The following is a 17,494-nucleotide window of genomic DNA, read 5'->3' on the forward strand; positions in this document are numbered from 1 at the left end:
ATTACAAGTAATCAGGGTGTCAACAGAGTGTTTTACTTTGTACTTCAAGTTAATGCATCACACACAGGCAAATAAAAGTGCAATGGATCCTGAACCAGTTTTATTGTTGTAAGTAAAGTTTGTCAAAAATACACAACACTTGTTTCAATTAGAACAAGACTGAAAAGCATGCACCATTCAATAAAACATTTCCATGACTTGCTAAAAATCTTTTCAAAAATGAAGAACACGGTCACTAAATGATAAACATACATTTAGCTTTTCTTTCAAAAATAAGCAAAGAACAATCAAAGCATAAATGTGGAGGCTTTGAAGGAACGTTTGTACTGATAAAACCAAGCTTGTCGTTCTCATTGGTGGATGTGGCATATCAAACTAATTGTGATGAACAAATAACGGGCAACACTGATGCTTTCCTTAGTGTACAAAAATAAAAGTTACTGTTTACAGAAGTGTGTTTTTTGACTTGCTGTGCTGCCACTTATGGTGTGTAATATGCATCTGACAGGAGGACCAAATAAAGAACAATTGTAGCTTATCACGAGCTGCACATATAAAAAGGAGCTTCCATTAACCTACACAAATTATGTTAAATGGATATAACATGTTTTAAACAGATAGACATGGTCTATAAGGAGATATATAAAAAAAGGGCTAAAAGGAAAACCACAGGGCTAACCAACAACAAAGAAACAAATCAAACTTAGGATTTAAGATGTGGAGAGATTGAAAAAATGAAACATCCCCAAATATTCATGGATCACTGGACAGAAGTAGTGGTCCTTGGGAGCTGTCAATAAGCAACGGTTGAGATGAACTCTCAGTCTATCGGGTTCTGCTGCGTTTATCCATTCAGTCTTCTTTAGTCGCCTTTGGTTAGGAGGTCCTCTATGTATGCATCAAGTTCATCATCTGTGTTTATGTCAATATCCTAAAATGTCAAGAAAACAGGTTTGCTGAATCATGAACAGCACCAAATGGCTCAAACGTGCAGCAACGTGAAAAACAATGTACACTTCAGATTAGTAGTTCTTACCTCTTGAACCTTCTGTAGAAGGGCTACAATGTTAGTCCGTAGTTTTTGTAGTTTTTCATCTGCTTCCTTCAGTTTGACCTCAGTGCTGTTGTTCTTTTCCTCCACAGCTTTGGCTCTGGCATCAGCTCTGCTCTGATACGAGTTACACAACGACTGGAGACCCGACTCGTACTGCTGGAAATACTCTTTCTACGGAGAGGGGAAAAACTCTGTGAGCATCAGAACCACTCGCTTTATCTTTATGACATTCTCTTCATTTTATGATGTCCAGGGTCTGATGGGGAAATTGTAAAGTATCTCCAATAACCAGCTGTTACTCTACTGTCTGATTTATTGTCAGCCATACTCTCAGACTGCTCTGCTGGCTCTGACAAATATGCTATAAAAATTCCACCATGTAATTAAAATTCTGTATCACAGGCCGTTTCGTTCAATCTGTTTTTTTAACAAGTCTGGGTGTTCCCTGAAAAATCAATTTTACCCTTTTGCAATGACATTCATAATGAAAGAAAACAAAGAGGGCAAAGTGGCTGTTTTTGTTGAGTCAGATCTCTGAGACAAAGTCACAATACAGATGAAGACCATGTAATTATGTTATGTTTGTGTTCAAACGTGGACTCTAACAATTTGTTCGACTGTGATTTTCCTCAGCAAAAGTATCCACAAAGCAACAAAACACAGATCAAGATGTGTTTGGTTGCGTCATGTTTCTCACCAGAGGAAAGGCCATCAGCTCCTCAGCTGTCATGCTGTTAACATCATCCTTGGGAATCCGGAAAGCAGGAGGGAAGAAGTAACGCAGCATCGTCCTGAAACACAAACAGATTGAAGGATTTCTGTCACATCATTCTATGAAATTGGTAAAATAGATCTTAATTGAAAATTATATTTAAAGTCAATTTATTTTTAAGCATTTAGATAATTATAGTCGACAGCTAACTTAAAATATTAGAGAAAATCCTAAATATATATTATCCAGTATTGTATGATGCTTCATGAAGAGGGTATCTGTGTTCTTCAGGATAGTAAAGGTTATGATATTTTTGTATTAAAAATATTTCTACATTGATTCTAAATTAGCTGTAAGAATTGATTAGCTGAAAGGAAGGGCGGAGCCATTGGATGCAGTGCCCCTCCAAAACAGTTGGTGGCAACGTCACCAAATTAGACATTAAATGTATAAGCTTGCATATACATATAAATTTTTATATAGACGTATATTTAATCACTAAAAGAACACATTTTCTATCTATTGTACATAAATTGGAAAATACAGATGCATATTTCTTAACTAGCTGTAAGCCATAATTGGTCAAATGAACCAAAATAAATATTTGAAAAACATTCTGTTTGCAAAACCTACATGAATCTTTAAGTGAACTGAATAAAATGCATCTTTGGATGATAAGCAGCTCTACGGTATGTAGCTCACCTCAACATGGCCACCAGGCTGTCTGTCACCTCTCGACTGGTTCCAGGCTGAGTCGTGTCGGGCTCCATGGGGGCCGAACCTTTTTCCGTCTCCTGCTGGGTGTCGGGAGTCTGGGAGTTAGGAGACGGTGGCCGCATCAACCGAACTTCATCGCTGCCTTTGAACACCCTTTAGAGAAATGTGCAACATGGAAATGAAAATAGTGTTCTGCGGTATGAATTTAAATTCAAAGTGAAGCGAGATGATGTGTCTTACCATCGGTCTTTGGGTGTCGCTCGTGGCACATAGTCAAATTTGACTTTCCAGCGAACGCTCTGTTTGTTTGCCTCCACAGCGATGACTTTACCGGTATACCACTCCTTATTGACGCGCACTTCAACCAGAAGACCTTTATCTGTAAAAACAAAATATCTGTAGAAAAAAACCCTCTTTTTCACAAATAACATTTTTTGTGTATTAACTGACCTTTCTGTGCATTTTTAGTGTCATTCTCTGGCTCCTTCTGCTGTGTTTTCTCAGGAACCTGCAAGAACACCAACATTTTACCACCACAGTACTAGAGCAACATTTTACTGAAGAGAGAGGGATGAAAAAGGGAAACATTTGTGAGCAATTTTGATTATTGGGTGAACCTAGCATGCAGACTTAAAGAAGAGTGCTATGCGTTAAGAAAACAGCTAATATATTTTCAAAACGTAATTAGAATACGCGAGAAGGTTAATCAGATGAGAAAGAAATCTCTTTGATTGTTAGAAACCGTGAGAAAACCCAGCTTAGACTCATTTTCAAGGAAGTAGTGATGGAGCCCTGTAAAGCTACCTTCTGTTTAGCCCCTGGCTGTTGTGTGGGAACAGCTTTAGAGACAGAGGCTGGTGTAGGTGGCTGCTGCCGTGCAGGAGTGGATAATCCTTTCTTCTCAGCATGAGAGTGTGTTTTATCCTGCAAGGTCAATAGCAGAGGGGTTCTGACTGGAAAGCTAACTGGAGAGCAGCTTGCATTAATTTGAAAAAGTCTCCAATTAAAATCCATCTAATGTAGTATTCTGTCCAGTTGGTAATCCACTTTGCTGATACACTCTGACTCTGTAGAGAGGAAAAGTTGGTTGAATCTGCATAAAGTACAAGGTGAATAATGTCTCAACATTACACTACATCTATGTTCACTGTCTTCATCTACTATTTTTTTCATTTCATACATCATATGAATATCTGAAAACTAAAAGACACATTTAAAGAAGTTGTAGACATCTGTATGTGCACAATGTCTCTAGAAATAAAGATAGAAGTTAAATAAAAGGTTTTCTTAATCTTTTCTCATTAATCTTTTCACTTTAGGACACTGACTGTCCTAAAGTGTTGACATTCAGAAATTATATTTTTGACCCTTTCAGATATTAGTTTGATGATACATTCTCAACATCAAAGCTTCCATTACAAAGCCATGTGAGGTTACAGATCATGCAGCTGTGATTACTGAACCAAAGGCATAACGTAAGATACAACGAATAAAGCAAGTATATTTCTAAAGTTGCTATTTGACATGAATGTTTCACCAGCTGTTTGTAACAACCCAAGTGATCCGTACATAGAAACTCCTGACTGTGTGTTGACTGTTTGGCTTCGGACAAAGTTTGGGACAGTTTGTAGTTTTTCACTGTGCCGCAGCTTCACTTTACAGACTAAAAGGTTGTCAATGCCTTTGGCATTAATACCTGTGATGTACTAATTCTTTTAATATAATCATAAGCTGCTTTTTAAGAAATTCCATCAACTCTGTATTATTACCTCATCCAACTTCCCTCGTTTTGGAGGCGGGGCCTTCTCCACCACTTTACCACGGTTACTGGCAGCTGTAGCCATCTTGGATTTCTTGGATTGTGGTTCTTCTTCCATCTCCTCCTCACTGTCTTCTTCCTCCTCCTCTTCATCATCATCATCGTCGTCTTCCTCATCCTCACTTTCCTCCTGCTCAATTACCCTCTTGCGTTGTCCAGCAGCAGCTGGTTTGATGGGTGATGCTTTGGTCAAGGACTATGAGAGGACAAAACAAGAGTATTTCAGATCTTCTCCGAAAGAAACTCCAAGAAAACCTTTGGATACCTTAAGACTTCAATTTACACGAGAGCTGCGACTGGGTGGAGGTGTTTTTGAAGAAGCTTTGGACGTAGCCTTTGTTTCAGACGGAGGAATCTTCGCTGCAGCTCTGGTCCTGGACAGTTCTGGTTTAAGCGGAGTGGGAGGAGCCGCAGACGCTCGGGTGGGACGCTGAGAAGCTGTGCGTGATGGAGGGATGGTTGGAGCATTCTTCAGGTGAGCTGGGAGAGGCGGGGAGCGTGGGCGTGTCATGTTCCTTTCAGAAGACCTTGTTGCCTAAATAAGCAACATGGCGGAAAATCTAATTACATCAAAGTTAAAATATCCCTCGAGAATTACTTTGGATTTTCATAGATCAAATTCATAAACTTCAGGGCCAATTCAGAGCTTTTCTGCGTTGCATTTGAGGTGAAGAAAAGTAAACATTTATTTATGTCTTAATGTTTTTTAAGACATAAATACATTTTTCGAAACAACTCCTTTTCATTTTCAAAACCACTTGAATCTATTTCATTTTTTTCCCCCATGATAAGTGCAGATTCATCAGAAACATTGCCTATCAGGAATAGAAATAATAATAAAACAGCTAAAGGATTAGTTTAGTGCAGCTTTGTTGTCTAAATAATATCAACATAAAACAATATTAGAACAGTAATGAGGATAGATGAAAAAAAAAGCTTATGAAACCAATATGATCAAACAAACTTTAGGGAAAGAGAAAAAACATAAAAATCACAAGAAAGTCGTACCTGGCCCGAAGTCTCTGTTGGCTTCATGCTAACTTCAAGTGGGAGTTTTTTGATGTCTGCTGCAGATTTAATTGTGCTGGTTTTCTGAATGAAAGAAATAAATTATTTGTACAATTTTATTTACAAAAAAACAGAATGGATGAAACGAGATAGCAGAAAATAGATGTGAATAAAATACCTGTAAAGCTTCTAGTTTCTCCTGCTGCTGTTTGATTTTCTCTGCCAGCTCTTTCTGTTTGTCTTCAGTTGTTGGTTTGTCTTTCTTTAAAACACCAACAGGAAAATTCTGCTTCTGTTCTGGAGCGTCACATCTGTAACAAATTTAAAATTCTTATAATAATTAAAAATAAAACAAATATGCTAGCATGAGGAAGTGTGCTATACAAACAATTAAAATTTAAAGTGCAGATGGTTTTGACATGTTCACTGTGCACCTGTCCTGGGTGCTGTCAGGATTCATAAGACAAACCCAGCTGTCAGGGTAGCGTTTGTCCACTGCGTCCATCTGGAAAGGCAGCGTTCTCCACTTCAAACACTTATCTAAAAATAAAACGTAGAACCACAGGGCAAGTTTGATCTAGTGTATGTCCTTAGGGAAACCTATTTGATAAACACTAAATCAACATGTGCAACTGACCACACTGAATAGTAATGGGTATCTCCATGGCACGGCGTCTCTTGTATCTCATCTCTGTGGATGGAGGTGCAGACCAGCTGGCAGACAGATATCCAAACTCGTCCCAGAACTTCGCAATGCCTTTTTGGGCTGCACAAACACAAAAACACAATTTCTTACAATATCATAAAGTTACTAATTAGTTATTCTAAAACAAAACAACCCTATCCTTGCTTGTTGCATCTATTAAACATTTAATGTCGACATCATGTTAGTGTTACCAGGAGTATGAGAGTGGTAAGAAATAACGGTGTACTGAGAACTTGCTGTAGCTGATTGGTAGGAAAAGTTAAAAATCCAGCCCTTTTCTGACAATTTAACAGACCATACTTACAGCAACAACAGTCTTCAGTTGCTGCTTCCAAAAAAGACTGTTCATTCAGAATGAAACTTTTAAACATAAGTCTATTTAATATCATAAACTCAGCTAAAAACACACAAAGCTACAATGTCCCCAATTACAAACCACTGTCTTTTCACATCATACAAATTGATCTGCAGCGTTTACAGGCCTCAGTGCTTGAAGTCAGTAGCTTCTGGATGTAACTAATAAAATAACATGTAATTTAATCTAGTTACTTCAGAAATCAAAAAATCTGTAAAAAGAATCAATCAATAGACTGCTTCCTTTTTCAAGTTTATTATGAAAACAATGCCAGTCCCCAGTATAAGATGTTAAATAACTTTCAAAATATAAACTCAGTAATTACTTATTTAATTAAAAACATTAAAACATTTTTTGCAGACATCACTCTCACACAGAGGACATTATCTCAACTTCTCAGATGGATAAGTACAATTTTTCATAAAGAATAGACATTTGTATAGCTGTTTATTAAAATCCATAAAAATAAAGCACTTAATTCAATCACATACCAAGACTTACTCTGATAATCTGTCCAATAGAAAGACGTATTTTAAAACCCTCAATAATAAGCAGAATCACTTACACTGTTTCTATTAAGCTTTGTTACAGATGATACAAACTGCAGTCTAAAAAAATAAAAACTACTTACCAATGTTAGTGTCCTTCCAGTACTGAGCTAAATGCTCTCCCATGGCTTTCAGTAAGTGTCGATACTCCTTAGCATCTGCAAAGTCCTGCTTGTTGTGGGTCGGCTCAAGCACCAAATATGGGACATCGACAACTCCGACTACGCCGCCACATGCCCTTAAAAGAGAAAGATCATTTTAATCTATTCAATTTATTCAAGCCCTAAAGTGACAGCATAAAGTGAATGCTGAAGTTTCACTGTGTTTACATACATGCCTCCCTCGAGCTGAGGACCCGTCTTCTCATACATCTTGATGAGACGAGAACAGTTGTACACGAACATCCCGTCCAGCTCCCGCTGCCCAATATTTACCCCAAAAATAAAATTCAAGTCCTTGGGTTCCTTTAATGCTCTGAGAAAAAGGTGAGTGGAGAAGATTGTTAATCTGAGTTTGCGTTGCGGATTAAATTGTGTAAGATTTAGAAATATCTCAAGTGATGACACATAGAGGTAAGAGCAGAAAAATGTTCATGCAGCAACATGAGCTGTTTCCTTTCTGTCTCCTCACTCTCCTGTGGTTGATCTGATAAGATTTCCAGTTATGTCTTCAGTTTTGATTTTATCGTTTACCCTGTCCTCAGACTGAAATGTGATCACTGACCCAACCTGTTTCTTATATATTGACATTAACAATAGATTAAAACTGAAATTATATTCCTTTAATAAAACACAGTAACATGTCCTAATCAATCCAGTTCAGTAATCAAACACAAAGGTTAAATTAATAAGCCCCACATCTAGCCTCTAGTTCATTGCAGTAGGTCTTACTGAGATGCACCCACTAGAAACATGTTACAATAAAAATCATTTTTTTAATGTGCACTAAATGACAAAATAAATATTTCTGCTGTTTTGATCAAATGATCAATGCCAACTGCATCTACTTCTGGGGGAAAACTTACTTCTGTTTGGCTTCTAGATTTCTCTTTCGAATGTCGGCGTCTCTTCGTAGCATCATGGCAGAATCCTGAACTTTTCTCAGAATTGCCTGAGAAAATGAAGAAAGAAAATAAGTGAGAAAAATCACAAAGATTCACCTCACTAAATGACGGAAAAATTTTAAAAGATATCCTATTTCGACAACTTTAATAGAAGATTTTTTTTTTTTTTACCCTCGATTCTTTTGACAGATCATTTCCTAATCTGGTCTCCATGGCGACGCTCTTACTCTCTGCCTCTCTCGCTTTCTCCTCAGCTGATATGTAGGGGAAAATTAGATCAGATTGACTTAGAAATACAGCAACCATTTAATAAATCCAACAAATAACAGAGACACCCACCGATTTTTGCAAGATGATCTGCTTTCTTCACTTCCTGTTCAGCACGTGTTTTGAAACGAGTTGATGAGTATTTATAAACCCTTGTTAGTAAAAGACAAAAAAATAAGCAAAAACAAAAGAAGAATATGCAGTCAGTGAAAGCAGCATAAAATGAATTCAGAGTCAATACATTTGACATCATGTTACCTTGGTTTATAGAGACAGCAGGAGAGTCTCTTGGTTCTGACTTTGTGTCCCTGGATAAAAATCCTCATGCGTGGGTCGATGTACAGAACTGCAGTGTACGCTCTGAATGATCTTCGTTCTGGTTTCCTGTGCAGATGTTCAGAACATTTCACACTGATACGCATAAGCAGTTACAATATATGATGTCATTCACATAATGTTGTGGTTCCTTTATTTGTCTTTCTAAGAAATCCTTTGGCTAAACTCACACTCCTTCAGCGGGTGTCCCAGCCATGAGGATGTCCTGGTGATCCGACTCTACGTCCAGTTCCGGTTCTCCATTGTCCATCAGCTTTAGGTTGTAGACGACCACAAGAGTGCCTAAGGAAACAAACAGAGGGAGGTAACAAATTTTAGTCATTTAATTATTCACAAATAAATATATATATATATTTTATGTGCTTACCACTGCTGCTTTCTATTTTGTTGAACTGCTCCATGAGTTGGTGTTCATTTTTAAAAGGAGAGTATTTGAAGATGAGCTCGGTTTCTATTGCATACTTCTCAGGGTCAGAGGTCAAGGGCTCCTTGGTTTTCAGGTCCCAGGAGGGGAGTGGCACAATCACCTGAAATGAGAAGATCAGAACCTTCAACACGCTATAAAACGCTTAAATATCAGCCACGTTCTAAAAACAACTTGGTGGTAAATTGGATGTTTAAAGTTGTAAATCTCCAGTTTCCACATTTCCCAATGAATTGATCTGATGCATAATTATGCATTTGTAAGACAAACTTGGTTAAATACAAACCTTCCTGAAGTAACTGGCAACAAATAAGGTAACAAGAATATTTAGGGAACTAAGTTAAAAACAAACAACAAATAAGGCAGTTTCATAATTAATTTCTTTCACGTTTATGAGAGTGGCCAAATTGTGCAATACATTTTCTGACAGTTCTCTGCATCAGGGGGTGAAAAATATTATCACAACTTCAAAAGAGCATAATCCGTTAGCTAAAACATCAACCCACTGAGCAAAAGATGCTTCCAGTGTATTTGTTAAAGAAACTTAGCTAAAGTTGTTTCCACTCAAGGCCTGTAATTCAGGCAAATGCCACTGAACCCCTGTGGCTCAGAGCACTTGGCTCTGTGGAACAGAGGTGCAGCAGGTCAGTTTTAACATTCTCAACACCGCCATCATATCTCTCCTGAGACAAACACTGAAGCGCATCAAATATCCCGATCCCGGCTTGAAAGACTCTTCTGATGGGGGCCTTTAATTTTTAATCAAATGAGAACAAAGGGTAAATGCTGTGCAACGCTCGTCATACCAAGGTGAATTGTTATTTAAATGCGTTTCCTCTTTACACAGATCACTGCTGTTGTAAATTATTAGCTTAGTTTCAGAAACATTTGTTTATGTATTTGCCAGACACTTATATCCAAAGCAAAACAGAAATGAAAAAAAAATGCATAGACCTATTTAGCCAAACCCAACATGGTTATTTTACATTGAATGTAGGGGTGTAAATGTCATGTTACTCATTTAACATAGAGCAGAAATAGAAAAAGATGTTTCCTTACTGAAACACAGAGTTCCTATATAAAACCTGTGTAAGTCATCCTGAGGCAGCTGATGGAAATGAATAACGTGTTTTAAAAAGACAGGCATCAAGTAACTTTTAAACTAAAAAGTTATTTTAGAAGTAGAGAATAGGTTTATTACTTGACAGATCAAAACATCTGACGAGGCTGAATAAACCTGCTATTGTTACGCCTCACTACGCAACATTTTTTTTCATAATAAGCCATTGAATAACTTTCAATACATAAAATAGACACGCATATAATCCAACCCATGTCATTATGTACTGGTAGAAAACACCATAATTAGATATTGTAAATAAAAAAGATGTCTGACCTCATCAAGCCCTTCTTCTTCATGGAAAGTCCTCGACAGGAAGAGACACGTCAATGTGTTATCCTTTTTTGTGAACAAAATGAAGTCTTTCCCAATTCGCATTGAGCCCCTGGAACGACAAAGTTAAAATACCATGTGAGATATTTTTACACCAACTGCGTACAATAAATATCAGATTGAAAGCACTCACGATTTCAATCCATTTCCATACTGGCCGATCTGAGTGGACTCTGGGGAGCGCTTGTTTGACTTTCCAAACTGAATCACGTGGGTTGCCTCAACTATCAAAAAGGAGATGTTTCGAAAACACAATAAGAAGACCACATCACTAAAAACCTCATTATGAGCCTACTTTAAGTCTTGCTTACTTGGGTCCATTCCAATGCCATCATCTAGAAAAAATAGCATAAAACCCCCACGAAGCTCTGGTCGTTTTTCTGGAGTAGAAACGCAGACAACAATTATAAAATGCAATCTTGGTGAACAACTCAATGTGTAAAACTGGTAAAGTACTTATAACCGTACCGGTGTAGATGTCTATTCTAGTTGCATTGGCGTCCCTGTATTAAAAAAAGAAAAGAATGCAGAACTGTTAGAAAAAAATCTGTTTAATAAACATTATCTTGATGAAATGAGTTACCAATCAGACGTATTACCTTGAATTGTCCACAAGCTCAGCCAAGGCTCCAAATAAAAACTCATGGGTTGTCCTAAGAACATACAATTAAGATTTTTAGACCAAAGGCAAGTACTAGGGCACATTCTCCTAATATACATAATCTGGAACTTCTTGTTCCACATTTACAGTATAAATTTATTCTGTCTGCAATGTTCTGTAAATATCATGTGAGCATAACTAACATGCTTCCCAGCAACATCGTAGATTGTGCCGGCCAAGTACGATGATAGCAACATAATAATGTAAATCTTCTTTTGTTCCGTTTTTCTAGAGGCGTTTGCTTCTCTCCAAATATGAATTTTTCTCACACAAACAAACTTATATTACCTAAGCTTTAGGTGTATACATATACTTGTGCACCTCCAATTAAACTTGCTTCACAATCCTCTCAACACTGCCTGTATCCCTATTGCTGGAGGCCGTTTTCTTTCCACTTAACTTCCCAATACATTTGCTTGGCAGAAGGATGCTATGAACAGTTTTTTTTTATTTTGTGTTGTGGTTTAACCTCCCTGTGAAGGGTCTTCATGTTAGCGGTTCTCTATATGATTGTGCAAGTCTTTACATTCATGTTCGTTCACTAATGAAGTTGAACAACTTAACTTTCAACAATATTCTAACTTATTGAGATGAACCTGTTTGCAAACTAAATCAACACATGAGTTATATGGGAGGTAAGACTTGCTGGCAGAGCTTGAATTGTATGTAAGGTGTGTCCAGTGAATGGGTGTGTAACAGTCTGCACATTAACACAGCCCACAAACTGTAGCAATAATAACCTCCCAGTAGCTGATTCAGATGTCACACAGGACTCAATGTTTCTTTAAAGGTACTGTAAAAGATTGTGATACCACTTTTCCATAATCCAACATATTTTCACTTTCAGAGAAAAGGGCTTTTTTATGGAGGGATTCCTGTTTTTTTGTTAATCTGGCTTGAAAATTGTACATCTTAACTCTTATTTGATTTAGTCTACTTCTTTTGTCATAAAGTTGAGCTGCTTTAAGATCATAAACTGGTCCTATTGTCAATGTTTGTACTTACGAGTTTGTATGTAGATACTCAAAGGTAAGCTGAGCTCTGCTCAGGTTGCTGTAGCTGGAGTAGGCCATGGCCCCTCAAAGTTATGGTCTACTTCCTTCCTGTTTGCCTTCTTCCTGACCAAACGAGCTCTAGTCGAGAGCTTTCATTCTGAAAAGGGAAGTTAAAATTAGCCACCGGTCAAACGCATTAAACTGCACACCTCCCTAATTCGTTTACTAATAGTCCGACGTAAGACAGAATTAACTGATAGGGAGGCTATGCAACACAGCAAAAGAAGCACTCACGTGAAAGACTCCCTGCAGGTGAAGGTAACTCGGGTGAACCACGTGGGAGGCCTGTTGAAGAACAACAAAATGTTGACTTTATCAAGGAGCGTCTTTAGGGCGCAGTGCTGCCTGAAAACACGTTTCCACATATGCCTGTCTAAAAGCAGCGCACAGACAAGCTGGACTTCTGGGAAGCAATGCAACTTTGTGTTTACTCATGTATGCATGTTATAAACTGCTTATCTTTCGAACATCCATTGTTACTAATGTTTACCGTCTGGCTAAAACTGCAGCTAACGGACATTAGCATCCCTTGACTGTTTATGGGGCAACGACGCTACTAGCTAGCCTTTCACAGTCGTTAGCTAAATCATGACATTTTGACCACTTTTTCCGGCCGTTGTAATACGACAGAACCGTCACACTGTAATAATGACACGCTAGAGGAATAGATAGTTTGTAACATTACGTCTTCGTCTCCTTGGCATAAACCAATCCCACAGGCCGCATAAAATCCAGTTTCTTCGACGGCGATAGTTGATTCCCCGTAGCGCCCTGACAATATACAATTCCCGCCTCCGACTTTCCGCAGACCAATAGGAAAACAACGTGGCAGGATTCTCAATAACCATTGGTGAATACGACCGTCTACGTAAGCAAGATTACATACCGGTGCACACGAGGCCTTGAAGCGCACCTGTTTGCGCCAAAATGTAAAACTATTATCAGACAGATAAATCTCAAAATGAACAACAATCAACTACATTTGTTGGGGAGGTTTTAACACATATATCTCGAATACTTTCTAACATGCACAAATATAAAAAACTAAATTTGTTGAGTGTTAATTTAAGACTATGGTCTTTAAACTATCACACCAGTACAACTGGTTTAACATGCATGTAAATTTATGGAGTCAAAAGGACCACAGTCAAAAATGCACAGTTCTAGAGTCGCAAGCTGTTTAACAAGGGATTTCCACATAGTTTGGAGAAGTGTGGGATTTTCCAGAGCTTGATAGCTATGAGAAAATAAAATGTTTGTATCGAAAGATATTAATATTGCCAGATTATTCTCTATTTCTTCATCATTTTTTTGTGTTTCATTTTGGTATACTTACTTTGTTCCTCATGCCCTTTCTTTCTTGTTTTTACCTTCCCTTTGCTCTTCTTTCCTCCTGTCCTTTCATCTTTATATTTTCATTCTGACCTTCATTCCTTTGTGTCCAACGTTTCCCCTCACTACCTTTCTGTCCATGTGTTGTTCCTCCTTGCCTTGTGTGTCATCGTTCTTTTTTTTTTTAAGATAAAACACAGAAAACTCTGGAGGGTATGGAAAAGCTTACACTTTTAACCTCATCAATTAAAAATAAATTGCATCAATACTTTGTCACACCATTTCTGTCTTTGTGTGCTTTTAATCCCTGATAGGGTGAGTTGATGAATGGCTGATGAGATAGCTATATCTACTGATCACATCAAAACAAAAGATAGATGTCAGAACCACATTTCCTCAAAGTGTATTATGACTAAAACTACTTTAAAATGGTTGTCAGAATGTGTACAAAACATTCCCACGAGTATAAATTGATCAATGGCATGTATGTTGCCTCTTGTAGAAGATGGCTTCATTTTGTATCTGCAATAATGGAAATAACAAAGGGGCATAATCACCATACTTGTTAAATCTAGATAGTGAGTTGGAGAACAAATTCAGACTCCTTCAGCAGGAAACAATGAACCACGGACTAGTTTTGGTTTGACAGAATTATTAGTTGATTATTGTAATTGTTTACAAGTGTGTTTCTCAGCATTTTATGCAAACATAATGGGAATGTTCAAAAATGGAGATTACACAAATGTGTGTTTGAGTATATTTAATGATACAACCTGCCAAACAGACATTAACTGAACTCATTCTCACCAAATTTACCTGGAATTTCAATCATAAAACAATACTAGTTCTTCTCATTCACATTAACATTAAATTTTATTTGCAAAGCAGTTGGCCTTAATATACAAAGTTCATTAAATTAAAACACCAAAAGAAATGTACACTTTATACAATTACGTAGTCAGGGAACTCATTCACAGCAGAGAGCACATACCTCTTGCACCTGACTTATACTAAAATGTTACATATATTTACATAATTTGGATCCCTGTGTGTGCCAAGCTTAAAAAAATGCTAAAGCATTTCTGTAAATACTTTATTTAGGATAACAAAATGTAGGATAACAAGGTCAGCAGCAATGAAAAGTATTTGGTGCAAACAACACCATGTAAACCAGTGTGTCGTAAAATATGTGGGAATATTTTGCTTCGTTTCATCCGCCAAAGAATTTCCTTGCTGTGTAGGACAGTCACACTTCAACTTTCAATCAAAGGCTCCTGTAAAAAATGGCAAAGAAGATAAGATCAATTAAACAATTTCTAGTCACTTCTATAGTTTTATATATATAGAACAGCCAAGGGATATAGAGAAAAAGCGATGAAAGCTTAAGATCATCAAAAAAAAGCAAATTACACTTTGAGAGTTTTGTCTTGTAAGATAATCTCGATGGGGGACGGAGGTTTTCAAGCTTGCAGCTACACAGAGAATGAAACAAACACCAAGCAGCGTCACGCTGACTACCACCAGATGTTTCACCGCCACACTTTGCTCTTCCTAGAAATAAAACAGAGAAAAGGGAGAAAATAAGATAGAATATGATCAAGGCAGAAATGAGGATATTCTTCAAGAGTAGCCCTCCATACCAGAGTTAACATGACTGTCAAGGTCGGGTCTTTCTTAAAGTGCATACTGTAGCAGGTTTGAGATGATGCAGGTAGCTGATTGGTCACTTCCACAGGAACCCTTGAAATATTTGACTCTGATGCAGAGCACTTTGGAGGGCGCCTTTTTAAAAATAACATGAGTGTATATTCACAAAAATTGAATCAAAGCTGATCACTAAAAACCATCTTATTGACACAACCAGATGTGTAAGCATATTTGAAATAATTTCATAATTTACTACAACAGAACTTCATGGTTGGATTTTTAAAAAAAAGAAGCTATCTTTCTCTAGTTATTTGTTTTTAATCTTGTGAACCAAGAGTGTTATTGAATATTGAGAGGACTATAAAAAAATATAGATAGCAAATAAACTTATCAGTGAACTTACAGAGTCATAGGTAGGATGTGTTTTGGAGCCGTTATAGTGAGGCATATGTGCTCACTGTCTTCAGGTAAGATCTCCAATATCAACCTAACAAGTTCTTTGTCTAGAAAATTAAATAACAAATTGTTAATGAAATAAGAAGAGCTTATTGTCACTTCAAACTCATCAGATTAAAAAATCACAACCTCCAAGCTTAAGCTGTTTGGCTGTTAATGTTGTGAACAGAACAATGTCTTTCCGTGTGACACTTGGTGAGGAAGGAGTCACAGACAGAGGAACATGAAGATGCAAATCCATGACAGAAGAAGAACTTCTTGTTGCATTTATTGATGTTTTCTCATCCTTTTCCTGCATCGTTTGCAAAGGAGCAATTGGGGAGGTGTGGGCTGGAGAACTTGCATTTTCCTTCTCACACAAGGGAAACTTTGAGAAGGACAGAAGTAGAGTATTCCAGTCCTGTGACAAGAATAATGAACATTCATTTAAGAGCAAAACACTGCCTAATCCTGGAATAGCTGTCAGAATAATTATAAAAGGGCATTTATAAATCATATTCCTATTAAATTAATTGATTCCAGTATAATAAAAATGGAAAATAATACAGACGGCTTCCCGTGTGAAAATCTAAACAAACAAATCTAACATTTTTAAACAGAACTAACAAAACAGCCCTACTTTTGATCTTGTACTGTCATATTTGTGGGAAAGATACATTTTGGCATCATGGATGAAGATGAATGCGAGCTTACCTGTTCTATGTCAGGGTTAGGTAGAGAGTGAGAGTAGCTGTAAGAGCTGATAACGATGAATGAGATTGCAAGAATTAAGAGGCACAGGAAGAAAGTCACCCCTGGAGGATTGTGGGATACATATTCTCTAAGGTTAGACCCCTGACTCATTCTCAGACTTCTGTGTTCACCTGGGATGAGGGAAGCTGCAAACAGAAAAGTATGAAGTCATTGAAGCATTTTTGACTAAAGCTCTGTCACTGAATCCTTTGTAGACCTCTCAGCCTTCAGGTAATTTTTTTGTGGCCAGTTTTCTCAAGACAGTGATAGTTTTAATTGGGGTTATCCCTGCTTGTTCACAGTATTTAAGTCGCATAATCCATTGTCAGCTCAATATTGTAAACTGCCATCTCGAAAACAACCACAGAAGCAGCATTATTTCAAAGAGTTTCAAAGAGTAAACAACTCTCAAGACAATAGCTTCGGCAAAGTTATACTTTAAAAGATGAAGTGGCGGCGCAGTGGCAAAGGCCCTAATCCTCGTGGCGGTGGTTGCAGGTTCGATTCCCGGCCTGGCGACATTTGCCGCATGTCTTCCCCCTCTCTGATTACCGTGTTTCCTGTCGAACTACTTTCAAATAAAAGCCACTAGAGCCAACAAGACCTTTTAAAGATATATATTAAGACATAAAGAGATCATGTCAAGCTGTAGAAAACATGACATTTATGGCTTGTATCTCTGTAGAAGAACTTAATGATTTTTACAACTATATTTAGTATGACTACATTGCTCAGAGAGAGCGATACTTAACGTCAGCTCTTATCCTTTTTCTGAAGCGAAAAAGCCTTCAGCAAAACAGCGTTTTTAACACTCCGTCTCTAATCTGGAGACGTGTACTTCCACTCAACAACTCCACTAAGTGCAACCACTGCTGCTAGCTAAGTAGCTTCGCATGACACTTCCATACCTTAAAACAGCGCCTTCATATGATTCCAAATGTCCTGATATCCTCTGTGAAAAGCATCGATAAAAGTAGATTAAAAGTCCCAGTTAAGTTTTCACATTAGCACAGCGAAAATGGCATCGCAAACATAATCACGACAGTTTTCTAGTTTGCGGCCATACATCACCATGACGACTTTGATTACGGAAGTCACATGACGTACCAACCAATCTGAGTTAGTTGTTTTCGCCAATAAAATTGTTGG

At 37.6% G+C, this 17,494-nt stretch overlaps 2 protein-coding genes across 3 annotated transcripts; both read right to left on the reverse strand.

The window, feature by feature from the left end:
• Positions 1-72: 72 nt before the first annotated feature.
• Positions 73-12,955, reverse strand: morc2 (MORC family CW-type zinc finger 2). 2 transcript variants are annotated; one of them, XM_055049203.1, is made up of 29 exons: positions 12,864-12,955; positions 12,413-12,463; positions 12,129-12,275; positions 11,062-11,115; positions 10,931-10,965; positions 10,774-10,842; positions 10,596-10,686; positions 10,406-10,514; positions 8,953-9,112; positions 8,756-8,867; positions 8,508-8,633; positions 8,322-8,401; positions 8,154-8,236; positions 7,944-8,029; positions 7,253-7,393; positions 7,003-7,157; positions 5,948-6,076; positions 5,745-5,850; positions 5,489-5,621; positions 5,311-5,394; positions 4,586-4,837; positions 4,253-4,498; positions 3,288-3,407; positions 2,934-2,991; positions 2,724-2,862; positions 2,469-2,636; positions 1,752-1,845; positions 1,037-1,225; positions 73-931 (listed from the first exon to the last, which is right to left on the reverse strand). In XM_055049203.1, exons 3-29 carry the CDS (start codon positions 12,194-12,196, stop codon positions 863-865), a joined length of 3,156 nt encoding a protein of 1,051 aa, XP_054905178.1. In that variant the 5' UTR covers positions 12,197-12,275; positions 12,413-12,463; positions 12,864-12,955; the 3' UTR covers positions 73-862. The 2 variants fall into 2 exon arrangements, with proteins under 2 accessions (XP_054905178.1, XP_054905179.1); XM_055049204.1 differs by lacking the exon at positions 3,288-3,407.
• A 1,622-nt stretch (positions 12,956-14,577) lies between these two features.
• Positions 14,578-17,492, reverse strand: zgc:158398 (uncharacterized protein LOC568894 homolog). Its single transcript, XM_055049040.1, has 7 exons — positions 17,254-17,492; positions 16,307-16,491; positions 15,743-16,013; positions 15,561-15,660; positions 15,151-15,292; positions 14,921-15,061; positions 14,578-14,784 (listed from the first exon to the last, which is right to left on the reverse strand). The coding sequence occupies exons 2-7, from the start codon at positions 16,454-16,456 to the stop codon at positions 14,764-14,766; spliced, it is 825 nt and encodes a 274-aa protein (XP_054905015.1). The 5' UTR covers positions 16,457-16,491; positions 17,254-17,492; the 3' UTR covers positions 14,578-14,763.
• Between the last annotated feature and the right edge of the window lie 2 nt (positions 17,493-17,494).

Source organism: Poeciliopsis prolifica, unplaced genomic scaffold (genome assembly GCF_027474105.1).
Source record: "Poeciliopsis prolifica strain line A6 unplaced genomic scaffold, Auburn_PproV2 SCAFFOLD028, whole genome shotgun sequence".
NCBI classification, from domain to species: Eukaryota; Metazoa; Chordata; class Actinopteri; order Cyprinodontiformes; family Poeciliidae; genus Poeciliopsis; species Poeciliopsis prolifica.

Bases quoted from the DNA above. Each gene is read 5' to 3' on its own strand.
- zgc:158398 (XM_055049040.1), bottom strand. From the start codon at position 16,456: ATGAGTCAGGGGTCTAACCTTAGAGAATATGTATCCCACAATCCTCCA. The intron at 16,014-16,306 runs GTAAGCTCGCAT...TTCTTGTCACAG, and splicing joins CTAACCCTGACATAGAACAG to GACTGGAATACTCTACTTCT. The intron at 14,785-14,920 runs GTAATTTGCTTT...CATTTTTTACAG, and splicing joins CAAGACAAAACTCTCAAAGT to GAGCCTTTGATTGAAAGTTG.
- morc2 (XM_055049203.1), bottom strand. From the start codon at position 12,196: ATGGCCTACTCCAGCTACAGCAACCTGAGCAGAGCTCAGCTTACCTTT. The intron at 8,237-8,321 runs GTGGGTGTCTCT...CCTACATATCAG, and splicing joins AGATCATCTTGCAAAAATCG to CTGAGGAGAAAGCGAGAGAG. The intron at 5,851-5,947 runs GTCAGTTGCACA...TTTTATTTTTAG, and splicing joins ACCCATTACTATTCAGTGTG to ATAAGTGTTTGAAGTGGAGA.